The 27,600-nt window shown below is 42.1% G+C and overlaps 2 protein-coding genes across 2 annotated transcripts in view; both read left to right on the forward strand.

Annotated features, from left to right (window-relative positions):
- LOC118402123 (laminin subunit gamma-1-like) overlaps positions 1-8,712 on the forward strand; it is a 72,376-nt gene extending 63,664 nt beyond the window's left edge. The window contains exons 24-28 of the mRNA XM_035800061.2: positions 4,326-4,440; positions 4,701-4,900; positions 5,199-5,357; positions 5,826-5,925; positions 6,124-8,712. Of these exons, the coding sequence (XP_035655954.1) occupies positions 4,326-4,440; positions 4,701-4,900; positions 5,199-5,357; positions 5,826-5,925; positions 6,124-6,380 (831 nt within the window). The 3' untranslated portion in view covers positions 6,381-8,712. The remainder of the gene's footprint in view (positions 1-4,325; positions 4,441-4,700; positions 4,901-5,198; positions 5,358-5,825; positions 5,926-6,123) is intronic.
- A 4,250-nt stretch (positions 8,713-12,962) lies between these two features.
- Positions 12,963-27,596, forward strand: LOC118402124 (laminin subunit gamma-2-like). Its single transcript, XM_035800062.2, has 22 exons — positions 12,963-13,257; positions 14,609-14,782; positions 14,987-15,107; positions 15,297-15,421; positions 15,522-15,653; positions 18,090-18,279; positions 20,406-20,518; positions 20,785-21,000; positions 21,265-21,441; positions 21,620-21,835; positions 21,983-22,119; positions 23,106-23,262; positions 23,520-23,725; positions 23,872-23,951; positions 24,058-24,195; positions 24,342-24,486; positions 24,955-25,101; positions 25,353-25,467; positions 25,883-26,079; positions 26,332-26,493; positions 26,683-26,782; positions 26,976-27,596. Exons 1-22 carry the CDS (start codon positions 13,131-13,133, stop codon positions 27,227-27,229), a joined length of 3,429 nt encoding a protein of 1,142 aa, XP_035655955.1. The 5' UTR covers positions 12,963-13,130; the 3' UTR covers positions 27,230-27,596.
- Positions 27,597-27,600: the final 4 nt, after the last annotated feature.

Genomic DNA, 27,600 nt, shown 5'->3' on the forward strand with positions numbered 1-27,600 from the left:
TGCCAACTTGATTGAGTTGGAGGCGTGCGTGCCACGCAGTCATGGGTTAACAAGGAAGTACAGGAGGGGGCTGAGTACACACCCTTGTGGAGCCCCTGTGTTGAGGATCAGCGAAGTGGAGGTGTTGTTTCCTACCTTCACCACCTGGGGGTGGGCCGTCGAAGGTCAGGACCCAGTTGCACAGGGCGGAGTTCTGACCCAGGGTCCCAAGTTTAATGATGAGCTTGGAGGCTACTATGGTGTTGAAGGCTGAGCTATAGTCAATGAACAACATTCTTACATGGGTATTCCTCTTGTCCAGATGGAATAGGGCAATGTTCAGTGCGATGGCTATTTCATCGTCTGTGGATCTATTGGAGCGGTAAGCAAATTGATGTGGGTCTAGGGTGTCAGGTAAGGTAGAGGTGATATGATCCTTAACTAGCCTCTCAATGCACATCGTGATGACAGAAGTGAGTGCTCCGGGGCTATAGTTATTTAGTTCAGTTACCTTTGCTTTCTTGGGTACAGGAACAATGGTAGACATCTTGAAGAAAGTGGGAACAGCGGACTGGGATAGGGAGAGATTGAATATGTCCGAAGATACTCCAGCCAGCTGGTCTGCACATGCTCTGAGGACACAGGCTAGGGATGCCGACTGGGCCGGGAGCTTTGCGAGGGTTAACACGCTTAAATGTCTTGTTCTCTGTGGCCGACGTGAGGGAGAGCCCACAGTCCTTGGGAGCGGGCCGCGTCAGCGGCGCTGTGTTATCCTCAAATCGGGCAAAGGCTGTTTAGTTTGGCCAGGAGCACGACATCGGTGTCTGCAACATGGCTGGTTCCCCCTGCATGCCGTACATTGCGCATTCTGCAAGATTGATTGTATATTCAAAACAATTTAAGTATATGCTACTGCCCACACTTCTATGCAAAAGACTAATATATATTTTGTTTAGTTGGACCCCAATTAGTCGATTGTTTGATCGTTAGGCTGTAGGTCACCGTGATTGTTTTATTCGATCAGTAACAACTAGATACAGTGCATTCGGAAAGTTTTCAGACCCCTTGACTTTTTCCACATTTTGTTAGGTTGCAGCCTTATTTTAATATATTAAATTGTTTAGTTTTTTTCTCATCAATTTCCACACAATACCCCATAATGACAAAGCAAAAAAAATGGAAATATCACATTTAAAAAAGTATTCAGAACTTCTTGGGTATGAGGCTACAAGCTTGGCACACGTGTATTTGGGAGTTTCTTCCATTTTTATTTGCAGATCCTCAAGCTCTGTGAGGTTTAATGGGAAGCGTCGCTGCACAGCAATTTTCAGGTCTCTCCAGAGATGTTCGATCGGGTTCAAGTCCGGGCTCTGGCTGGGCCACTCAAGAACATTGAGACTTGTCCCGAAGCCCTCCTGCGTTGGCTTGGCTGTGTGCTTAAGGTAATTGTCCTGTTGAAAGGTCACCCCACGCCCCTGTCTGAGGTCCTGAGCGCTCTGGAGCAAGTTTTCATCAACGATCTCTGAACTTCGTGCCGTTCATCTATGCCTTGATCCTGACTAGTCTCCCAGTCCCTGCCGCTGAAAAACATGCCCTGCAGCATGATGCTACCGCCACCATGCTTCACCGTAGGGATGGTGCCAGGTTTCCTCCAGACATGAAGCTTGGCATTCAAGACAAATAGTTCAATCTTGGTTTCATCAGACCAGAGAATCTTGTTTCTCATGGTTCTGAGAGTCTTTAGGTGGCCTTTAGCAAACTCCAAGCGGGATGTCATGTGCCTTTTACTGAGGAGTGGCTTTTGCCTGGCCATTACCATAAAGGCCTGATTGATGGAGTGCTGCAGAGATGGTTGTCCTTCTGGAAGGTTCTCCCATCTCCACAGAGGAACTCTGGAGCTCTGTCAGTGACCATCGGGTTCTTGGTCACCTCCCTGACCAAGACCCTTCTCCCCCAATTGCTCAGTTTGGCTGGCCGAGCAACTCTAGGAAGAGTCTTGGTGGTTCCAAACTTCTTCCATTTAAGAATGATGGAGGCCACTGGGTTCCTGGGGACCTTCAACGTGGCAGAAATGTTTTGGTACCCTTCCGCAGATCTGTGCCTCGACGTAATGCTGTCTTTGCCCTCATGGTTTGTTTTTTGCTCTGACATGCACTGTCAACTGTGGAGCCTTATGTAGACAGCTGTGCCTTTTTCAAATCATGTCCAATCAATTGAATTTACCACAGGTGGACTCCAATCAAGTGATAGGAGCATCTCAAGGAGCATCAATGGAAACAGAGTGCACCTGAGCTCAATTTCGAGTCTCATAGCAAAGGTTCTGAATACTTGCGTAAATAAGGTATTTCTGTTTTTTTAATATTTTTTTTTATAAATTTGCACGTCTAAATCTCTTTGTCATTATGGGGTATTGTGTGTAGATTGCTGAGGATTTGTTTCTCTAATCCATTTTAGAATAGGGCTGTAACGTAACAATGTGGAAAAAGTCAAGGCGTCTGAATACCTTCTGAGTGTACTATTTTCATATATATAATATATATTACCGTTCAAAAGCTTGGGGTCACTTATAAATCTCCTTGTTTTCCATGAAAACCTACATGAAATGAGTTGCAAAATGAGGAGAAAATATAGTCGAGACGTTGACAAGGTTATAATTAATGATTTTTAATTGAAATAATTGTCCAAACTTTGATTTTGTCAAAGAATCCTCAATTTGCAGCAATTACAGCCCTGCAGACCTTTGGCATTCAGGTTGTCAATTTGTTGAGGTAATCTGAAGAGATTTCACCCCATGCTTCCTGAAGCATCTCCCACAAGTTGGATGGCCACTTCTTACGTACCATACAGTCAAGCTGCTCCCACAACAGCTCAATAGGGTTGAGATCCGGTGACTGTGCTGGCCACTCCATTATAGACAGAATACCAGCTGACTGCTTCTTCCCTAAATAGTTCTTAGTTTGGAGCTGTGCATTGGCTCATTATCCTGTTGTAGGAGGAAATTGGCTCCAATTAAGCGTTGCAAAATGGAGTGATAGCCTTCCTTCTTTTCAAAATCCCTTTTACCCTGTACAAATCTCCCACTTTACCACCACCAAAGCACCCCCAGACCATCACATTGCCTCCACCATGCTTGACAGATTGCGTCAAGCACTCCCCCAGCATCGTTTCATTTTTTCTGCATCTCATGAATGTTCTTCTTTGTGATCCGTACACCTCAAACTTAAATTTGTCTGTCAAGTGTCTGATCTTTTGTCTATCTTAATCTTTTTTTTATTGGCCAGCCTGAAATATGACTTTTTCTTTACAACTTTGCCTAGAAGGCCCGCATCCCAGAGTCGCCTCTTCACTGTTGACGTTGAGACTGGTGTTTTGCGGGTACTTTTTAATAACGCTGCCAGTTGAGGACATGTGAGGAGTCTGTTTGTCAAACTAGGCACTCTAATGTACTTGTCTTGTTGTGCACTGGGGCCTCCCACTCCCCTTTCTATTCTGGTTAGAGCCAGTTTGCACTGTTCTGTGAAGGGAGTAGTACACAGCATTGTACTTCAGTTTCTTGGCAATTTCTCGCATGGAATAGCCTTCATTTCTCAGAACAAGAATAGACTGACGAGTTTCAGAAGAAAGTTCTTTGTTTCTGGCCGTTTTGAGCCTGTAATGTGTGTGTGTGTGTGTCCATCTCCATCCATTGCGGAGGCTTAGAATAAAATTTATGCTTGATCCGAAAATGTGGTCGGAGGCTCTATATGGGCGGTGTGACGGAATTGCGAAACATGCAGAGGCCAAATCAAGCTCTGTAAAAATTTGACGTGCCCGTACTCCGCTCCGGTGATCTCCTGCCAAAGTCGAGCGCTGCTTCTTAACCCTTGCATAAATAGCCTACAGCTGTGTCTGTCTCGAGCTCACTGGCAACTCTGAGGGACCAGAATATTTTATACAATGTTGCATGTTCACTAGCTTCAGGCAGACCTAAATTTAAATAAATAGGAAATAGATTCCTATGTCTAATTATTCGTTCAGCCACTAAGTATAGTGAAAATCAGCAAGCCATGATGCCAGAATTATTCAAATTAATTGAGTAGTATGCATGGCTCTAAATTAACATGTTTCATTGGTAGCACTGGTGCTCCTAGCTAAGAAAAGTTAGGAGCACCCAGAAAAATATGTTTAAATTCCCTGATGACTGATTCCCCCATCTGTGTCTGGTTTTTCTCTGTCTGTATCTGTGTCTTTCTGTGTCTCTCTGTCTGTGTCTGTCTGTCTGTCTGTCTGTCTGTCTGTCTGTCTGTCTGCGTCTCTGTCTGTCTGTGTCTCTCTGTCTGTGTCTTTCTGTGTCTCTGTCTGTCCAGACTGCAGATCAGTTGCTGGCTCGTGCTGATGCTGCCAAGGCGCTGGCTGAGGAGGCTGCCAACAAGGGAAGGTCCACCTACCAGGAGGCCCAAGACATTCTGGGAAATCTGAGAGGTACGTAGGAACAGGACTGGTAGGGAGGCCAGAGAAGGGTCCCTCTCTACCCCATACTAACGTTAGATCAGGGGCTTATTTTATTCTGAATGGTAACAGTGAAAAGCGTATCCAGACTAGTATGTAGGATCTCAGATGGATGTTAAAGGGAATGCTATAATAATAGTATAATGTAAAGTAGTGAGTCACCAGTATTTCTTTCACATATCAGATATGTAATCAATCTGTCTTCTCATTTTCCTTCTCCATTGTCAACACAGACTTTGACAAGAGGGTGAACGACAACAAGACAGCAGCTGAGAACGCCATGAAGAGAATCCCAGAGATCAACGCCACCATCGCTGCAGCCAATGAGAAGACCAAGCAGGCTGAGGGGGCGCTAGGCAACGCAGACGCAGACGCAAAGGAGGCCAAGAGCAAGGCGGAGGAGGCTGAGAAGATAGCCAGCCTTGTGCAGAAGGTACATTATATTTGTGTTATATTATAACTCGATACATTATGACCATCGTATATGTGGCCTCTTGATATAAAGTGTATATATAAATGGTGTCTCAGTAGATTAAATGTTTTGTTGATTTGTTTTTATGGTAATTTAATGTGATGTTTCACATAAAATAATAAACCCTCTTTGTCCCCCTTTCATCTGATGTTTCACATACTGTAATAAACTATTAAACCTATAATTAATGTAATACCTACTTTCAAGTTGTCAACATCACTAATCCCTCTCTGTCCCCCTCTGCCTGTGGACCCCACAGGGTTCTGCTAAGACCAAGGCGGATGCAGAGAAGGCCTTTGAGGACACCAGGAAGCTGGATGGTGAGGTCAATAACATGATGGACCAGCTAAGTGCAGCAGAGGCAGAGCTGGCCAAGAAGAAGGCTGAGGCCGACCAGGACATGATGATGGCTAGCATGGTGCGTGTCTGTCTGTGTGCGTCCCAAATGGCACCCTGTGTTGTGCACTACTTTTGACCAGGGCCCATAGGGCTCTCGTCAAAAGTAGTGTACTAAATAGGGGAATATGGTGTAATTTGGGACTCATGCTCTGTATCTGGGGCTCTGTTGTTTAAATCCACTGATATCATTAAATTCTCAGAATCTTAGGAACCCAATACTTAGGAGTTCCTAGAAGATCTCTTTGGGTTGGAAATCAGCCCCATGTGCTCTGCGTGTTTGTGTGCACAGAGCTGGAGTTGCAAAATGTTTATAGTCCTTGTTAAAGTTGTTTAGAGACAATGGGACTAAACAATACACAAAAGGAAGTGGATGAGCAAGCTACTGAAGGTTAAAGGACCTCACAAGTGTTTACTGAGTTACAGCGATCTTCGTTGTGGTCTGGAATCCTGACCCTGACATGTCAACTATGTTGTTTTGGTATTTCAGGCATCAGACAATGCGAAGGAAGCTGAGGACAACGCTCGGAAAGCCAAGAGTGCAGTCAGGACCGTTCTCAACACCATCAACGACCTGCTTAAGTCACTGGGTGAGTGGGTTTTTTCTGTAGGTATAAAAATACAAACAGAGGGATATAATTGTCTTGTGATTCTGTTCTGTTATTGTTTCTGGCTTGTGCATCGTGTGTAACCAAACAATATTCCATCATTCAGGGTTTTACATGCACAAGTGAAAATGACTGTACTTAAATCATTGAGCTAAAGCTTACACCTCTTTTCCGGTTCAGGCAACATTGACACGGTGGACTTGAGCAAGCTGGGCTTGATTGAGGGGTCGCTGAAGCAGGCCAAAGACAAGATGGCGAACAGCGACCTGGACCGCAAGCTGTCGGAGCTGAACGACGTGGCCAAGAGCCAGGAGGAGATGATCACCGACTACGATAGGCAGATCAAGGAGATCCAGTCTGACATCGCCAACCTCAACGACATCAAGAACACGTTACCCAACGGCTGCTTCAACACCCCATCCATAGAACGGGCTTAACCCCCTCTATCTCCGCCCCCAACTCATATCCCGACCCGTGGACCCTTCCTCATATCCCGTCTGTACCACTCCTTCCCACATCTAACACTCGGGCAGAATGCCACCGTTTTACCAAAACAGTTTGTCTTTTTTTAAGCAAGAAGCCAATTTAAGCCAAGTTTGATGTTTTTAAAGAAAGGAAGAGCATAAGCGGCAGAACCTGAAATGAACTAAGGGCGGTTATTAAAAACGGCGTATCCATTCTCCTTATAGGTGCAGCAGGTTAGGAGAGGTGTGGCTTACCTCACTCCAGAAAAGCCACATGACTGCACCACCTCCAGACTGTTCCTACGCTACGACGTGGAGGAATCACAACCTAAACCAGATGCGTCTGTGTCATATTATATACCTTTTTTTAATCTGATATGGTGTCAAACAAGTTATCCTTACCCATCATTTTAGACCCAAGGGCATGTTGGGAATGGTTTGTCTGTGAAATGTATATTTTTTTTGCTTGAAGGTATTGAGAAACTTTCAATGCATATGTACCATCTGTGTTATCAACCAAACCATTTTTTTTTTTAAACAAGCCGTGAAGGAATCCTTAAGTTTCTGTTTGCTTTGCCTCCATTCGCTCCCAAAGCTACATGTCTTGCATTTAGAAAGTATTCCTGTTACTATTATACATTTTTACAGTATTCAACACAACTATTCTGTTCCACATGCACAACTGAAAAGCTGTCGAATGAAACCAGCTTGTGGGTCTTTTAAAATGTCTCTGATAAGTTTGCCAGTTGAGACGGGCCTCTACTGCCCAGTGAAACATCATGGTTAAATATCATTTGAATCATTTATTTTAACACTACAAATCATGATTTTAGTTTGTTTTTTTTCTCCCGAAGCTGCTGCTTAATACAGGTTTGCTGCAAATCACACATTAACATTCTACACTACAAGGCAACATTCTACACTATGCAACTTTGTACATTTGCGTAGCAAGACTTTATCTGATACACTGGTGCTAATAATGATTTCAAATGTTATATTTTTGTGTGAATGTTTTTTTATTCTGATGAAGAGTGAGGAACTGTTATTTGTGTAAATATATGCTTAAATGATTCAGGGCTGGCTGATTGTTAAACCCAAGACCCAACAGCCACCTCATATAGGTTCTATCACAAAAACAATCAACTGAAACCTCCACATAATATATAAATATATATGATAAGTTCTGTGGTATAATATGCTTGCTTGTATACATGGCTCAGTGTTGTTGCCTCATAGCGCTGCCATTATTCATTTGTTTACTTCTCAGTGGGTGGTCACAAGTTAATTGATGAATGCTTTTATAACAAGAACCTTTGACTGACAAGATCAGGACACGTGTGTGTGTGTGTGTGTGTGTGTGTGTGTGTGTGTGTGTGTGTGTGTGTGTGTGTGTGTGTGTGTGTGTGTGTGTGTGTGTGTGTGATGGCTCTAAAGAAGCCATTTGTCTACACTAAGCCGAACGTTTCATTTGACTGAATTTATACGCTTGTCTCCAAGAAAATAAGATTGGTCACAAGTTGCAAGTTAACCCATTTTTTTGTTTGTTAGTGTTTTGTGCCTTACTATGTGATTGTCATCTTCACATCACTTAGTCCCTAACGAGGGCATCACGTGTATTGCACACTTTGCATTACATTTCAGACATACACTCGTCTCTTCGCACGTTCACTACATGGTGTCCTTGCATTTCAGGAGAACAGCAGGGATTTTGTCTACGGGGCCAGAACATCTGTCAGCCAGCCTCCATACAAATGAATAGGCTATAACCTGGAAACTACTAGTCTTTCCCAGTTCCCATTCAACATCGCTCATATCTTCAATACACCAATACTCACTCCTTTCCTTTTATTCCTTCTATCATGTTATCTGTTTGATAGTTTTGTTTAGCTAACTTTTTACCTAATTTTATAGATGGTGTGGCGGGGACTAAAACGATCTCCTCTGCAGTGAACCATCTTTTAGCCTCTATTACTCCTCCAGGTAACCACGCTGCTGTGGACGGATGTGCAGCACATACTGTTTGATGTATAAAACAGTATTTCTAATTTATAATGTCTCAAGTATTTTGTATTATTTTGTTCCCGTAGATGATGATATGTATGTGTTGCACAATCCGTTTGTGGTCTTTTGGCTATGGAGTGCATCTTCTGTTCTGTTTTGGTTCTGTCGTACAGTACAATACAAGGCACCTAGTCACTGAAACATTTCATTTGTAAGGACCCGAGAGAACCCAGCTTGTTACCCAAGTGCCTGTAAATTCAATCGTAACATTGAAGTAATAAAAAATAATTACGGGAACTCTTCAGTTGATTGTGTGATTGTATTGAATGTCATGCTGACACATTTCCGCAAATGCAATGTACAGAACACCGTGACCGTGTTTCTCCTGAATCTACTCCAGTCTGCTCCGTCATGTAGTTTTATCTGGAGGTTATTTAGTATTTAGGGACATTTAGGACAGTTTTATTAGTTGGGTCGTCACATGAAATGAGTGCTTTAAAAATACATATGTCAATGTGCACAAATATTGCATTTTAAAAGCCTTTTATATGAAATAAACTGTGCTTTACTATAGTCTACATGGAGAATTGTATCCACAGAATTTTTTTCTATGAATGAAGACTTGTTAAAGTGCTGTAGTTCAGCGTTTTGACCTGTCCCACCGTGCACCCTCTGTGACTTCTAGGCAGATTTTAACCCACTTAACCACAAAACGTCTCCAAGTTTTCACCATCATTGTAAAGCACTAGTTATTGTTTTGCTTTAACAAAGTCATTTCTAAAGATTATTTAATGTGATAAGTGATTTTCATTTTAAGGTTTAAAAAAGAAAAAGAAAACTGTTATGTGAAATTAACTCTTGATTTAATATAGTGTAACTATTCCTTTTGAAAATATATATATAAAACATTGAATGTCAAAGCAGGTGAGCAGGTTCGACTCATCTGGCCAGTTTTATGTTTTGTTGTGAAAAACTGAGTGGGTCGAGCATATCACATCAACCCTGTTACCCATAGATAGACACTCTAGAAATGGTTAAACAATGTATTTTTGGTGAATTTTGCATTCAATTGCATCTCCTTGTTGCACACAAGCTTAAAATGAATGGCTGATTTAAGATCAAGTTGTCAACCCTGTTACTTTATTTTGAACTTAATAGGCATTATGGTCATTTTTTTATTTAACCTCTTTAGATGGGAAAACTTGTTTTTTTACTAAGTTGAACATGTGCTCTTTATGACAATGTTCAAATTATGTGAACTCAAGTTTGTTTTCACTAACTTACACTGAAAAGACACTTAATTGGCAGAACAACCCAGTTATGTTATGGTTGAATTTTCTGCCTTGTCTATTGATTGTGAAACGCTGTTTTATAAAGCGTTATTGATTAAATGATCATCTTGAAAGTACATTAAAAGAAATGAAATATGCGATCTCAGCAACTGTTATGCACAAAACTATGAACTTTGAAAGAATTCCTATAGATGCCACAATGTTTCTTAACTGTGCAGTGAAACATGCCAGTGTTTTCTCAAAATGAGATGCAACACTTGTTTTTAACTGCTGCATTCATGATCCCCCAAAAAAAGATTCAGAAAAATCCCCTCGTTCACCCTCCAAATTAGTTAAGCAGCCAGATCTTGACTGCACATGTTCAGAAGTGTATTAGAAAAGTACGTAGGTTACATTATTTCCTCTGAATTTCAATGTTGGGTTCACCGTATTGGTTTGTCACGTGACCCGGAAGCTGAGAGTGGCGATAAGAGTGCTTCTCTGTTTTATACTTTTTAAGACACATTTAATTGAAGTGTTTTAGTTTGGAACAATGATGTTTGTGCTGCTGTTAATGCACTGTGTTAGCTGGATCCTGGAAATAACTTTAGCAGACTAGCCCCGGGTAGTTCCGACTAGCTAGGTTACTGGGCTGTCACTGGCAAAGCTGTTGGCTCAAGTAGCCGGGACCGCTATTTCTGACTTGAGTATAAGCATGTCAGATTCAATTATTTCTGGTACCATCCCCAGGGTCTGGAGAGATACTCCCTCTTCACATACTACCCCTTCACAAAGGTGGTGACCTGTGTGAATTAAATGATGATCGCCCCATTTTCAAACTCCTGCCTAGCAAAAATGGTTGAGTCCGTCGTAAATTCTTAACTTAGATCCCATTCTTAACTTAGATCCTAACTACGAAATGTATTCTAAATGTTCACCAGTCATGTTACAAGCAGAAACATTGTGCGGCCTTTTTTATTGACCTGTCTAAAGCCTTGGATCACTCATTATTTATTCAGATGCTTTCGTCAATTGACCTGGACCAGGCTGCATGTAGCTGGTTTGAAAAATTATTTAAAGGACAGAACACAGTGTGTATTTACTCATGGTATTAAGTAATGTTTTCTGGACATGACAAAGGGTGTCCCACAGGGATAGATTCTTGGTCCAGTTCTTTTCAATATTTACATAAACCAATATTGTTAATCTGTTAAATAAATATATATATACTTTTGCCTGTATGCAGATGACACTGTGGTGTATGCTATTGCCCCACAGCTGACCAGGCTCTGTCAGAGCTTCAATTTTCCATTATTTGTTGAAATGGGTATAGTACTTACATTTTTACGTGATTTGGAAAATCACTATCTGCTTATTTGTGCATATGAACGTTGGATGGTGCCCTCATTGATCATGTCCTTGCTTATGAATATCTTGGCATCTGAATTGATAAAAAGCTATCTTTCAAAAAGCACGTTAATGAATTAGTTAAGAAATTAAGAATTAAAATAGACTTTTATAGGAACAGGTCCTGTCTTTTGTTAAATTTTGGAAGACAAATAATTCAGTCAACATTCATTCTGGTTTGACTATGATATTGATATTGATATAGACTATGGCAATATCGTCTATATGAATGCCGCTGTCAATGTATTGAAGCCATTGGACACAGTTTAGCGCATTTCGCATCATTGAATTGACACAGTCTTAATGTGTCACTGCACAGATAAGAAATGTCTAACTGCTTTCTTGTACATACAGCAAATCACCGCCATAGAGCTTCTGTGTGTTTGTGTGTCTATGAGCTGAGGGTGTGGTGTTGGCAGGGGCCTGTGCGTGTCGGGAATGGTGTGGCTTTTAGGGCGCGGTTGTGTCTGTGTGTGAGTATGAGTGTGTGTGTGTATGACTTGCATACACTGTGTCAGACAATGACATAAGGGTGTGGTAGCCATTTGCAAACAGTACTAAACTCATAGCCCTTAGGCACCTTTTTTCACTTATCAGGAATCTACTCATCGCTGATGGATGTGTCTATTGCTGTTTGTCTGGCCACACGTCTGATACCAAGGGTGTGACTATAGAACAATGAAAGATACATTCAATGAATCTGTACAGTATTTCAATCATGTGTAACTGATTTCCAAGGAGGCAAAATAAAAATATCAGATCGAGTGAACAGGTGACTAAAAAAGTTCCCTTGTAAATTGAACAAATATAATGAAATACTGTATACAGTATGATGTGAAATTAGTTTTGAATGTGTCTTTCATTTCTTTCACCTGTAACTGACTCGTTCCTTTTTGTCGTGTTATTAGGCGTAATTGTTTTACAGAGTTTTCCCCAACCAAAGCCAAACAATACTGTCCATATGCTCAGACACAAAGTGGGTGAATCATTCTCATTGTGGATTGGTAAATAAACTGCCGGCCATTTGACGAGATGGGAAAGGCTATTATTACTTCAGGGAATGTTGTCTCTCCAGTGCTGTTGCTCAGGAACATATTCAGGTTTCCAAATAAAACAGACCCTTGCAGATTATAGACATTGAACAGTCGCCACGTTTCTGTTACAAAATAGATTTTCTGACCTCAATGGGACTTCCTGGATTTTCAAAAACAATCAAGTTGAGCCATTTATTGAAAATCATTAAACACATTATTGAAGAAAAGTACAGGTTCAACTGTTGGTTTGTAGTAGGTGCCTCATGTTAGATTTAAGCAAAAAGGACCGAGGGGGTGTGGTATATTGGCCATATACCACAAACTCCAGGTATTATCTACAGGTTATCAACTTAAATAAAAAAGTAAACAAGTATTTTTGTGTCATATCTGTGGTATATTGCCTGATATACACATGGCTGAAATGCTCTATCAGCATCCAGGACCCAAACTACCCGGTTTATAATTTGTTATATAGCAGCTTTTACAGGTTCTTTCTCATGATGTTCTTGGCTACTCAGTTGTAATCATCAGCAGAACAATACCAAACCCTTCATAATAATACGCAACAATGACCTATGTCAGATATGTTGGTTTGAGATGATTAGTAATAATGCTTTTGCTGAAAACGTGGATACACAAAAGCGTTGATTCACATTCTGACATTGTCTTACAGAGTGTCTACTGAATTGTAAAGCGGATGTAAAAATGGATTTACAAACCCTGAGTGAGTGACTGTGTCTGTTTCATGCTGCATCAAACAACGCTCCCCTTTATTCACGTCCTGACAATTTCCACAATAGCGACACAGAGCCCGCCATTTCCTGTGAGAGAGTGAGCACGGCCAGTGTGTCGGCTCTGAATCACAAGTGAGTAACCTTCCAGCTGAGAGACTGTGCCCGACGTGTCACAGCCTGCCACAGGGGAGGTGTTAAAAGAAGCTCACCTGGGTGTCTTGGGCAGAAGCATCAGGTGTAGCCGGCCTGATAAGCCCATTAGTTGATTCTACTTATATGAGACTATTGATGTACTTAATTCCTATTAGAGTTTCTGCGACCATGAAGAGCAGTTGGATATTTCTGTGTGGACTTTCTCTTTGTACCTGGTTGTCTGTCCAAGGAACCTACAGCTATGGAGGATGTGAGTGTTTACTACCTTTTTATCTTTCCTCTCTGCTGGCTTTGAATAATGTAATATTGAATTGTAAAAAAAAAAATCATTATAGGTTGTTGCTTTCGAGTTGGGGACATGCATCTAGAATTATTTGACTTCTTTCAGACTCAGACGATAGGAGGTACCCTACAAAACACTTGTAGCTAATTGGCCTACCTAATTGGCATTTGTTGTATTCCTATATACCTGTATTTGTATATTCTGCCTCTATAGCAGTAGAATGGCACATTTCCTCTAATGATATTTAATACAGGTAAGCATTTAGGAGAAAGGGGTTTGTGTTTATAAGAAACATGATAATACTACAGAGCCTCTATAGTCTATGAAGGTCTCACAGTAGATCTTTATGTGAAAGTGGATATGTTTATTTGTGGTACTCTCGGCGAAGAGAGTAAATCATCAACACTTTCTGATGTTACTTACTCTGTGGTGAGGTGATAAGGTGGGGCAGATATAGGTATTAAGTCCTGGAGCTGCTGAGCTGAGTGTTGTTAATCCTCTGGGCAACCATATCGACCTGGAGGCACTGAATCACTGCATTGCTGATGACTCTGTCCCTAAAGGCATCCTATTCCCTATGTTGTGCACTACTATGGGCCCTGCCCAATAGTAGTGCACTAAAATAGGAATAGGGTGCCATTTGGGATGCAGGCAATGACTCATGTGGTAATGGGTAAAGTCTATCTCCTCTTAGGGCATGACGACTTTAGGTGCTGAGCTCTGTGTACCTTTCTATATTACCCAATCGACAAAAACAGCTACATGCAGCAGCCTGTCATTACCACAGGAACTCCTCAAAGTTATCATTTAGTGTGTGAAATGAGAACTTGATATCCTCAGGATAGGTTATGCTCGGGAACATGGTTGTCAAATATTTGTGGCAGTATGGGTTTGCTATGATGATGAAAACCATTACTGTTTCAAACAAACAGACATTTGCTTGATTGCAAACATGGTGTTGGCCACAGTGGGAGTAATTAATATTATTGTGAGAATCTCTCATTTCTCATCACTTGGGAACAAGGTTTTATGAGATCTGGGCCTCTGACAGTAGTTTACACCACTGTGAGAAAAGACTGAGGCTGTGCTACTGCCAACCCCTCCTTAGATTGTATAAAGATGGTGGCCTACATAATAATACAATTCCCCATTTTATGTGACTGTCAAAGTGCAATAGCTAACTCTTCACGGTGTTCAAGAGACTTGAGGGGGGAAACTGCTTATCCCACAGGCTGATAAATATTCTCAAATGATTGTTTTTATGATTCTATACACAGTGCTCACAAATGTCCGAACAATGTGTATGTCACCCCTGTAGCAGACATCTGTAAATGCAATGGAAAGTCACGTTATTGCCTGCCTGACTCTGGGGGCCTCCATTGTGTGGACTGCCAAGACAACACTGAGGGAAGGCATTGTGAAAGGTGCAAGGAGGGGTTCCACCACCAGAGGGCAGGAAACAGGTGTCTGCCGTGTAACTGCAGCCGTATAGGTGAGTGAACAGAACAGGAGGGAACATGGAATGATAACAATACCTAGGCCCATGTTCAAAGGTGTCTGCTGATCTAGGAACAGTTTCGCCTTTTCGATCATAATGAGTAAGATTACATGGAACAGATCCTAGTTTGGCACTCCTACTCTGAGACTCTTTATGAATACGGCACCTGATGTTTTGTGTCTATGTGGTTTCCTCCAGGTTCTGTAGGATCACACTGTGACAGTAGAGGACATTGCAGCTGTAGAGTGGGAGCACAAGGGGATAAATGTGACCGATGCCCCAATGGAACACCTATCAGCTCAAATGGCTGTGCTAACAGGTAACATACATTTGACATTTCCTTACATTGTACTGTTTGGTAAGTACAAGAATGGAATTATAGGGGCATAAAATGAAAGGACTGAGAGGACTACTGCTGTATTGCCTTGCCTTTCATTATTGAATTTTAGAATAAAGATGGACTAATTATTGACTAATTCAAATGTGTGTTCATGTTTTTCTTATGCAGTGGTCAGCTCACTGACAACTCAGTGACCGCTCAATCTCTACCTTGCTTTTGCTATGGACACTCGACCCAGTGCTCCCCAGCAAAGGGCTACTCAGTCCACACAATCACCTCAACATTCGACAATGGTAAGTTAACACCCATACTCTTAATCAGAACATAAAAGGAACACCTGAAATATATTTAATTTTAAGTTATTTAAATGTGTGTGAATCTTCTGTTTTTCAGGGCCTGAGGGTTGGCGAGCGGCCACAGCTCATGGTGTGACCCCATCCCAAGTCCACTTCCGCTGGTCCCCCACTCACAAAGACGTTGAGGTCATCTCCAAAGACATCATGCCTGCTTACCTCTATGCCCCTGGTGAGTGCTGCTTTTCCTGCTCCCTGCTTTCAGCTCTTAGTCCTGACTTCTGTACCCTCTTATTTTTGGAGAAACTTTACCTTTAGTTTATATACAAAAGTATGTGGACACCCCTTCAAATTAGGGGATTCGGCTATTTCAGCCACACCTGTTGCTGATAGGTGTATAGAATCGAGCACACAGCCATTTAATCTCCATAGACAAACATTGGCAGTAGAATGACATTACTGAAAGAGCTCAGTGACTTTCAACATGGCACTGTCATAGGATGCCACCCTTCCAACAAGTCAATTAGGCAAATTTCTGCCATGCTAGAGCCACCCTAGGCAACTATAAGTGCTATGATATTGTGAAGTGGAAAAGTCTAGGCGCAACAACAACTCAGCTGCGTAGTGGTAGAACACAACCTCACAAATAGGAACCGCCATGCGCTGAAGCCAGTAGCGTGTAAAAATCTTCTGTCCTCGGTTGCAACACTCCCTGCCGAGTTCTGAACTGCCTCTGGAAGCGACGTGCCTCTGGAAGCAATGTCAGCACAAGAACTGTTCATCAGGTTGCTTAATGAAATAGGTTTCCATGGCCGAGCAGCCGCGCTCAAGCCTAAGATCACCATGCGCAATGCCAAGCGTCGGCTGGAGTGGTGCTCGCCACCATTGGACACAGTGGAAATGTGTTCTCTGGAGTGATGAATCCCGCTTCATCATCTGACAGTCCGACGGACAAATCTGGGTTTGGCGCATGCCAGGAGAACGCTACCTGCCCCAATGCATAGTGCCAAATGTAAAGTTTGGTGGATGAGGATTAATAGTCTCGGGCTGTTTTTCATGGTTTGGGCTAGGCCCCTTATTTCCAGTGAAGGGAAATCTTAACACTACAGCATCCAATTACATTTTAGACGTTTCTATGCTTCCAACTTTGTGGCAACAATTTGATGAAGGCCCATTCGTGTTTCAGCATGACATTGCCCCCGTGCACAGAGCGAGGTCCATACAGAAATGGTTTGTCGAGATCGGTGTTGAAGAACTTGTCTGGCCTGCACAGAGTCCTCAACCCCATCAAACACCTTTTGGATGAATTGGAGCGCCGACTGCAAACCAGCCCAAATCGCCCAACATCAGTGCCCAACCTCACTTTTGCTCTTGTGGCTGAATGAAAGCAAGTCCCCACAGCAATGTTCCAACATCTAGTGGAAAGCCTTCCCAGAAGAGTAGAGGCTGTTATAGCAGCAATGTTTCAACATCTAGTGGAAAGCCTTCCCAGAAGAGTAGAGGCTGTTATAGCAGCAATGTTTCAACATCTAGTGGAAAGCCTTCCCAGAAGAGTAGAGGCTGTTATAGCAGCAATGTTCCAACATCTAGTGGAAAGCCTTCCCAGAAGAGTAGAGGCTGTTATAGCAGCAATGTTCCAACATCTAGTGGAAAGCCTTCCCAGAAGAGTAGAGGCTGTTATAACAGCTAAGGGGGGACCAACTCCATATTAATGATTTTGGAATGAGATGTTTTGGTCATGTAGTGTATATGTTGCATCACATGCTTCCACAATAATAACCCCCTAGAGTCGATGTCTGTGCCCCCACGGAAATCAAATTAGCATAATACAAAAATCCCCATAAGAATCTGTCAATTTAAGCTAGAGATATATATTTTTTTGCATTGCATGCGTCTCAATTCAACGCATCCACCAATGTCCGCCTTCTGCATCTGCGGTGAAAGATGACAGAGCTAGAGCTATGTTTGTCAGACCATGAGACATCCCAAAAATGTGTCTGCTCACAAAATCATCTGTAACGTTAGAACGGTTCTGCCTCAAAACTATTATGACCCCTGTATGGAAAGATGAGACTCCCATGAACACGATGGTGTTCTCGGTTTTGCTAAAAACCCCACAAGCATCTTGGGACTCGTGTGAAGTCGGTAAAGCCGATCTGCCAATTTCTGTCTGAGAACCTACACACTAATATGACCCCTCTGTGGAAAGGTATGATTATCACAAATACGTACATGTTGGTTGATTTGCTCTCGGAAGCCCAAAGGCTTCACAAGACTCATCTGAAGTTCCCATAGTACCCGTTGGAAACATTTATGGAATAAAATAGAGGGATAAATACAAATGTTTCCTGATCTTTCTTATATCTCTCAGATATTGGACAGACACTTCAGAATAAACTTCCTTGTCATTATTGGGGGGGGGGGCAATCTGTTCCATGTTCCATGTAGTGAATCTGTCATTCAATGCGTTTGTATGTGCTAATAGCGGTAAAGCCAAATAACATTTTTAATAAGATAGATTTTTTATATATATTTAAGACAAGGGGTCTTAAAATTCTAAATCAAATAGCTAAATGGTCTCCCTCCAGCTTAGACAGGGCATGGACTGTAATGGGTTTGAAGTCCCCATTCATCAATTAATTATGTTGTTCTATTTTGTGATGGCTAGACTCTTACCTGGGCAACCAGGAGCTGAGCTACGGTCAGAACATATCCTTCTCCCTGAGGCTGGACCGAGGGGTTCGCCACCCGTCCACGGCTGATGTGGTGCTGGAGGGATCTGGGCTGAGAGTGGCAGCTTCCCTGGGAGACCTGAGGACCATCGTCCCCTGTGGACAGAAGATCACCTACACATTCAGGTGGGAATCAGGCAGAGCATTGTAGTAGGCAGATGAAGTTCCTTCAGAAAGTATTCACCATCCCTTAACTTTTTTTCACATTTTGTTGTGTTACAAAGTGGGATTTAAAATGGATTGAATTATCATTTGTTTTGCCCAACGATCTAATCAAAATACTCTGTAATATCAAAGTTAATTTTTTTTAAATTCATGGAAAATTAAACACTAATATATCTTGATTAGATAAGTATTCAAGCCCCTAAGTCAATACATGTTACCATCACCTTTGGCAGCGATTAAAGCTGTGAGTCTGGGAAAGTCTCTAAGAGATTTAACACCTGAACTGTACAATATTTGCACATTATTCTTTTAAAAAATTGTCAAGCTCTGTCAAGTTGGTTGTTGATCATTACTAGACAGTCATTTTCAAGTCTTGCCATAGATTTTCAAGCTGATTTAAGTCAAAACGGTAACTACGCCACTCAGGAACATTCAATGTCATCTTGGCAAGCAACTCCAGTGTATATTTGGTCTTGTGTTTTAGGTTATTGTCCTGCTGAAAGGTGAATTTGTCTCCCAGTGTCTGAACCAGGTTTTCCTCTAGGATTTTGCCTGTACTTAGCTCTTTTCTGTTTATTTTTATCAAACAAAAACTCTCTATCCCTTGCCGATGACAAGCATACCCAATACATGATACAGCCACCACCATTCTTGAAAATATGAAGAGTGGTACTCCGTGATATGTTGTATTGGATTTGCCCCAAATATAACACTTTATTTTCAGGACAAAAAAAGTTAATTTCTGTGCCACATTTTTTGCAGTATTACTTTAGCACCTTATTGCAAACAGGACGCAGGTTTTGGAATATTTAAATTTTGTACAGGCTTCCTTCTTTTCACTCTGTCAATTAGATTAGTATTGTGGAGTAACTACAATGTTGTTAATCCATCCTCAGTTTTCTCCTATAACAGACATTAAACGGTAACTCTTATAAAAATCACCTCATGGTGAAATCACTGAGCGGCTTCCTTCCTCTCCGGCAACTGATTTAGGAAGGGCACCTGTATCTGCTTAGTGACTGTGTGCTTTGATACACCATCCAAAGTGTTAAAGTTAATAACTGCATCATGCTCAAAGGTATATTCAATGTCTGCTTTTTTTGTTTTATTCAAGTAGGTGCCCTTCTTTGCAAACCATAGGAAAAACTCAGTGGTCTTTGTGGTTGAATCTGTGCTTGAAATTCGCTGCTTGACTTACGGACGTTACAGTTCATTGTGTGTGTGGGATACAGAGATGAGGTAGTCGTTTAAAAAAACATGTTAAACACTACAGTATTAACGCACACAAGCCGAGTCCATGGATCTTATTATGTGACCTGTTAAGCATATTCTTACTCCTGCACTTATTTAGGCCATAACAAAAGTGCTGAATACTTATTGACTGAAGACATTTCAGGTGTTCATTTTTTAAAATTAATTGATAAACATAAAAAAAAAATTTTTTAAATCCACTTTAACATTATGGGCTATTATGTGTAGATCAGTGACACTGAAAATGTAACTGAACAAAATGTGAAAAAAAGTCAAGTTGTGTACAACACACAGCTATGGAGGTACCAAGTGTACCGACTGAGAGGAAGCAGTCCATCTCAGGGCAGATACAAGCATAATTTGATCTGCAGGAGATAAGTATGCAGGTGTGAATAGTGAGATGGATGCCAAAGATAACAATTGAGAAACACATTATAGACCATTTCACATTGTGAATGTGGAGTGTGAAGGAGTCAATGTTTTTCTCACACTGATTGAATGTAAAAGCTTGATAACAGCTAGTAAGTCAGAGGGTCATCTGCTTGTCTGATCCAAATGGATTACAATTAAGGGGAAATCTCATCTCAGCTCATCTCTAATTGGTCAAATCCAATCCTGTCTCACAACAAACTGCACCATCGTGACCAATAATAGTAGCCTAATACAATAACACCACTGGTTTTTGCTTCCATCAAAATACACGTTTCCATATTTATTCTCAAAATATACAGTGTAACGATGAATAATTACAATAGCTACAATGTAATTACAGAAATAACCAGAGTAGTAAAGGACATGGTGGTGTAAACATTGCATGCTGTGTCTTTCATTCTCAGACTGGATGAGCAACGGAGCAGTAAATGGAGGCCCCTCCTGTCATCTTTCCAGTTTCAAAAACTCCTCCAGAATCTGACTGCCATCAAAATCCGTGGGACATTTGGGGAAAATGGTAAGTGTTTATTTTTGTATGACTCAGACTATGAGATTGGTTACTGTTTTGCATAAACAGATCCTTAGAGACATTCCTTGGTCGTAAAAGTAAGTGCTTTGGAACAGTTTTATATCGAGTTTATTTCAGTATTTGTATTTTTTATTATGTAATCTTTCTAAATCAATTGTCAAAAATGACACTGGTACACATCCTCAACACATTGCCTTCTCTTCATCTCTTGTCAATCCCTCAATTAAGCTCAATACCTTGTTGTCCTTTTGCAGGGCGCGGTTACCTTGACAATGTACGTATGGAGTCTGCACGTCAGGGGGCCGGTACCCCTGCTGCCTGGGTCCAGAACTGTAACTGCCCAGTGGGATACAAGGGACAGTTCTGTGAGAGGTGTGCGTCAGGGTATAAGAGAAGTTCTCCGAGCAAAGGTCCATACAGCTCCTGTGAGCCCTGCAGCTGTAGAGGAGGAAGCTGTGACTCTGAAACAGGTTGGTGTCGTTTTAACTTTGTCCAAGTGTTACTGTATGTTTGTGTTAATATATTTTGTATTGTCGCTATTAATGATGAGATTTGGTTGATTTTCATCAGGACAAACCTCCTTTTGCAATATGCCATTCCCTGGATAGAAGTTCAAATCAATGCTTGAAATACAGTGTTCATATAAAATAAAAATAATGTAATGCAGGACAAATCATGTCTTGTTGAAAGTATGTGTGTGTGTGTGTCTGATTTTGTGTTGTGCCATTCCACAGGCGATTGCTACTCTGCAGATGAGACCCCTGGTCGCCAGACCTGCCAGCTGGGGTATTATAATGACCCTGCCCAGCCACAGTCCTGTCTGAAATGTCCCTGTCCCAATGGAGCTGCCTGCTCTGTGAGCCCAGGAACCGTGAAGGTCAAGTGTGACCTCTGTCCACCTGGCACCACTGGTGAGTCACTGTCACAAATCGTCAAAGTAGTGCACTATATAGGGAATAGGATGCCATTTGGGACACAGTCACAGACCATGGCTGTTAGATGGGATAGAGTACTAGGGCATTCATCATTCAATGTCAGCTATTTGCATATTTGATATTTCATATTGTACCTCTTCCTCACTCTCAATAGGCTCACTTTGCGACACCTGCCAGGATGGTTTCTATGGCAATCCCTTGGGGGAAAATGGCGTTCAGAGGCCTTGTCGGCGCTGCCAGTGCAACGGTGTCAGTAGCTGTGACCCGCAGACAGGGGAGTGCCTGAAATGTCTGAATCATACCACTGGCTTCTTCTGTGAGAGCTGTCTGGATGGATATCACCACAGCATGCCATCAGAGGCATGCAAACGTACGGACAGCACCTTGTTTGCTCCCCATATCCAGCTCTTTCACACGTAGACACGAGGCACATAGCTCCTCCTTTAGATTCTGACAGTCAAATATTGTCTGCAATTTTATCTACATTTTAACAACTGTTTTTCCTTTTGCGTTCTAGCTTGTGGCTGCAATTCCCAGGGTTCTCTGTACAACAAATGCGGTGACCAGGGCCAGTGTTCATGCAGAGAAGGCTTTGAGGGTCTGAAGTGCCAGCGTTCTGCGTGTCCCTCCTGCTTCAACCCTGTCAAGACCAAGGTAAAAATCCACTGGGATTATTTGATCAATGTCTTCTTTTTCCATTCAGGTCCAACATGTCATCTCCAATTATTAAATGGCAGCACAGTATGCATCCCAAATGGCACTCTATTCCCTATATACAGACCTTGATCAAAAGTAGTACACTAGGCTATACTGTATAGGGAATAGGATTCCTTTTGAGACGCGGACACAATAACTGGACCAGAAATAAGGCTACTGGCTGTGGTATTTGTTCTGGCTTCACTGTGTTCACCTTGTCGCTGATTCCACATCCTTAAAGCTTAGTGGGAAAGAACGAAAGAATAGCTGCACAAGGATTTTGTTACGAGAGGAAGAGGTTTAGAGTGTCTTCATACAAGTTGTGATCTGGCATTAGTATTTTTGCAAGAACATTTCTTCATCAGTTCTTCTCAGTAAATATACTGCCTCTACCAGGGAGGGGAAAGTACTTGACAGGTAAATGAAATATTTGTGTGGGGTGTGTTCCCTCTGGCATTGCCTAAGATGAATGGCACCCAATTCCATATACTGTATAGTGCACTAATGTCCACCAGAGCCCAGGGGTCCTTGTCAAAAGTAGTGCACTAAATAGGGAACAGGGTGACATTTGGGGTGCTCCCTCCCCTCAGGCTGTAGTGTGGGAGGAGGAATTGAAAGGAGGAGTTGAAGTTGAAGTATTGAAACACAACAGTTAACCTATGAAGTTATTTCTCTTTCATAATGAATACCTTTGAGGGTTTGAATCTACTGCTCCCCATCTCACACTTTGCCTTTAATTACATATTCTGAATGTACTATGTCTGTCTACAGTAAAGTATTGCAGAGGTAAGGTTTTTGTTAACCTTTAATTAATCTCGCCAATCTAGACCAAAATATTGTGTGAGTGCTGGCCTCCAGCCAGCTATCTTTTCATCTATCACCAGAGAATAACCTTTCATAAGCTCTATTTAAGCTTTCCTATCCCATTGGGTCATGTGTCACAGGTGGAGGGGTACACTCGTAAACTGCGGGAGATAGAAACTCTGTTTACGGGGACGGAGAGTGGCAGTCTCCCAGTGAACGACGCCCAGATGGAGAGAGCCATCAGAGCAGCAGAGGACATAGTCACAGACCTGCAGAGAAATGCACAGACACTCTCTGGTATGTCTTTTATAATAGTTATACATCCTTGATTACTTAAAGGATCAGAGGATCAGCCATTTTCTAATTAGTCAACATATGTCAATACCATTCAGGATGGTTACCAGGCTTCTGAAACATGGTGAAGCACCGTCCATGCACTGTGTCTCTGTCACACCCGAATGCATCTCACACTCAGTTTGTGAAGCTTTCAGGTTCATATGTGAAGTGCAAAGATTTCCTGTTGGTGACTTGTCTTGTTTTGTTCTGTTGAATAGAATCAGAGAAAGACTTACAGGCCCGGCTCTCAGACATCAGTACAACCCAGCTGAGTGAAGGCAGAGACATCCAGGCGATCTCCTACACCATCAACAACATAAAGCTGCAGGACCAGAGGTACCAACGACAGGTCTCTGATATCCAGACACTCATTCATGATGTGCGGCGCAAACTAGAAGAGGCCAGACTCAACATCAAGCAAGCTGTGAGTTATATAATAGTACAGTGGTATTCTACTTTTTTTTATCACTGATGTCATCAAATGAGGAGAGAGGAAGGAGATATGAACATGTCAATGTATGCGTGTTAGTGATCTGTTTAATTCGTGTTTACCTTCCACCCCGGTGTTAGGAATTCCCTTTAAGTGATGCAGAAGTGGACACAGACAGCCTCTCTACTCTGGTTCAGAGAGCAACAGGCCTGGCTGAAAAGTGAGTACTGCACCCCTCCATGTCCCATTCATACAGGCTGGAAAATCCCATGTCAGAAAATTACTTGTCGTGCTAAGGATGACTCTATGTTGTAACTGTTTATTAGACATCAGAGCAAAGCGGCGACAGTGGAGAAGACAGCAAACAGTGCTCTTGCAGAGTCAGAGAAGTCCCTGGCACTCATGAGAACTGTCATGACAGGGGAAAACAAGATCAGAGAGCTTATCGGTGACCTCAAAACCAAGTAAGAAACTCATGTCAATCTCCTGTGAAAACACAGTAGACGATATGTCCTCTAAGACCAGCCATGTAATGTTCTGCATAATAACATCATCGATGAACCGTTGTTGTTATATTGATATTAGTTATATTTGGTTTTCCTCTGGTCAGGTATGATAAGAACTCAGCCCAGGTGAAGGCCATGGAGAGCCTGGCCACTCGCCTAAGCAGCTCTGCCCAAGATGAGAGCAGGATGGCGGCTGACACCCTGGAGCAGATAGCCTCCCTGGAGCTGAACATCCCTGGTCCTCTCAAGGTATTGAGCAGAACAGGCCTCTCAGCAGGCTCTTTTCTCTGGTCTCTATTTGGTGACTGTTCTCAGGTTAAGTCTTCGGAGATATCTTAAAAATCATAATAGGCAAATATTGACAGATATACAGTGTCTCCGTCCTGGAAATGAGGGAGAGAAGGATTCCCCCACAATGTGCTTGTGTCCTAGAGAGCTGAAAAAAGCATTCAATTTCAACACTGTTCACTATGAACATTATGAAATCATTGTGTCTAACCATTGGCAACTGAACCTGTCTCATGGCATGTTTGTAAAGCTTGCTAATTTACATGTAAACATAACAAAGCAATTAACAATCGAGGACATGAGTCAGCAAAAAATGCAAAGAAGGGGAGGAGATCTAATTCAAACCTGACTGGTGAGGAATCTAGTGCGTATGTAATTACACTTGCACAACGCGCTGAGTCTGAATGAGCTCCTGTTTTCTGGCAAAAGGACATTGACAGTGTGGCGGCTAAATTGGATGGCCTGAGTGAACAGGTGGAGGAAAACCTCACAGAGTACCAGGCGCTACAAGAGGAGACCCAAGAGGACAAGGCTGCAGTAGAGGACCTCCTGGCCCTGGGGAAGGCAGCTCAACAGGTACACTTGAGGCCTTTCACTATTCACTCATCAGCTTTCAGAAAACCTTCTGTGCAGGATTGGTAGTATATCATATCTCATATTCCAACTTCAAAGGTTTCTGAGAAATACTTTCCTGCGACGTGTGAAATTCACTGATAGATTATCCAACTGAAGTATTTCAATAGTGTATAATTAGCTAATGACTTCACTAACCCTTAGAAATGGTCATAACTGGCACGATGTTGATTGTTGGTATTTCTCTCGTACAGGAATATTACCAGCTCCTTGCTAGAGCGAATGCAGCGAAGGCTGACACAGAACTGGCCCTGAAGGCCATCACAGACAACATTGATGGGGTGGATGATGCGCTGGAGATGCTCAGAGGTATAACTTTCACATTTCAATAGGTCTTATTCCAACTACAGCACAGTAGAAATATGAATAAACTGCCAGCATATTATATGACAAGGCCGGCCCACATATTAGAAAGGCACAGACACACAGTAACTGTAACTATATCTGAGCTATATATTTCTCAGTTGAATCAATAATGACGTTCAACAGCACTACAGGCAGTTACAGCAGGTGTAAGTTAATCAATAAAATGTTATTGTGTGTCCTTTGCACCGAATACAGCGATTCTCTCATCTAAAAAGCACATATTTACTGCGTAGTATCTAGAACATAGCAAATATATGTAAAACTGTATAACAAAAAAAGATATCTCGATACTGATACACTACAGATAAACCTGCCAGAAAAGACCGATGGTTATGTCTAAATCTCTTGTATCCTACAGGGTTTGACGGCCAGATCAGCAAGAACAAGGCTTTGGCAGACGAGGCCATAAAGAGACTCCCTGGCATAAATGCCACCATTCAGCAAGCTGTTGGCAACAACTCAGAGACCTTATTCATCATAGGCAGTGTGTCTGATGACTACAATGATGCACTGGGCACATTCAGCAGGCTGGAAGCTGTGGTCTCTCGACTGGAGGTACCCTAACTGCACAGACTCTTTCCTTTCAATATGGGAATATCCAACTGGGGTTCATATGCTAATCCACAGCTTGTGCATTTAGCTTGAGTCTCTAGAAGGAAAATGTCTGTTGGGAAAACAATGAGGTTAATGTTTCGAGTCACTTATGCACATGAGCCCATTCAATTCCAGACATGACCTATTCACAACCAAAATACTCGCATGGAAACTTCAAAATGAGCTCATTTGACTGTTTCTTGTTGTCCACAGGGAATGTCCGGCTCTTTACCAGTAGCTCCCGCTGATCTACTGAAGGACGCCACCAAGCTGAAAGGGGACGTGCAGGACCTGAAGACCCAGGCGGTAGCCACTGTTTCCAACGTGGCGGCGGAGAGGGCCAATGCTGAGGGACAGAGAGACAAAGCTGCAGAGGTCCGTTTTAGTGTGATGCCCTCAGATATGATATGTTATACCTTAACAAACCTGTGTCAATATAACGGATTCATGTGAAACACTCCAGTACACAACTCCAGCACACACAAATGGTTCTTAAAATAAATACATTTTTCCAAATGAAAGGTCTGTAATATTTATAATGCTTTGCAATGTTCTTTCCCTCAGACTTTAATGGGAGGAACGGGTGCCTACGTCAACGCCAAGCACACTAGAGATGCAGTGGGAGAAACACTCCTGGTCATCAACAACCTCCTGAGCATGATCGGTAAATTCCCCCAACAACTACAATCAGCAAACTCAAACAAAACAAAACCACTTGTGTTTTGTCTAATTTCACTCACCGTCCTATCTTCATATTAATGTAATAAAAACACATATTTATGACATTATGATTTAAGCTGGTGCTGACCATTGGTCTTCTCCTCTCCACCCTTCCCCCTCTTCTCCTTTCCTAACAGGTAAGCCAGGCAGTGTGGAGGAGGAGAGGCTCGGTGAGTTGGAGCAGTCCATCTCCAGTGCTCGTGACCAGGTCAACCAGCAGCTCCGGCCTCGGCTTCAGGACCTGGAGGAGAAGGAGGCCGGCCAGAGGGCCAGGTTGTCTGGCCTCAACCTAGATATTGATATGATCCTGGATGACATCAGGAACCTGGAGGACATCCACGCCAACATCCCTAAGGGCTGCTTCAACACCCCACCAATTGAGAAACCTTAATCACCCCTATTCAAAGATCTAATGATCTGTCCCAAATGGCACCCTATTTCCTATATAGTGCTTAAGGGCCCAAAGGGCTCTGGTCAAAAGGTAGTGCACTATATAGGGAGAAGGGCTCCATTTGGGATGCCTAATTGTTTGGAAAATAACTCTGAATGTGTTATGGTATTACGTGTTTTTACATGTGAGAAAAATGTGTGTTAAACTAAATGTATTTATAACTGTCTGCAAAAAAATGTTTTCTGTGAAGTTTCAGACTCAAGAGAAGCAATATTTTCAGTGATCTAGGAAGTGTTGAAAACATGATATTTTCTGTTGTATTCTGTAAAATAAACTGCAATATTTATTCATTTCTTAACAATACAAACCTG

Source organism: Oncorhynchus keta, chromosome 23, assembly GCF_023373465.1.
Source record: "Oncorhynchus keta strain PuntledgeMale-10-30-2019 chromosome 23, Oket_V2, whole genome shotgun sequence".
Lineage (NCBI taxonomy): Eukaryota > Metazoa > Chordata > Actinopteri > Salmoniformes > Salmonidae > Oncorhynchus > Oncorhynchus keta.

Bases quoted from the DNA above. Each gene is read 5' to 3' on its own strand.
- LOC118402124 (XM_035800062.2), top strand. From the start codon at position 13,131: ATGAGACTATTGATGTACTTAATTCCTATTAGAGTTTCTGCGACCATG. The intron at 13,258-14,608 runs GTGAGTGTTTAC...TCACCCCTGTAG, and splicing joins AACCTACAGCTATGGAGGAT to CAGACATCTGTAAATGCAAT. The intron at 23,263-23,519 runs GTATGTCTTTTA...TCTGTTGAATAG, and splicing joins AAATGCACAGACACTCTCTG to AATCAGAGAAAGACTTACAG.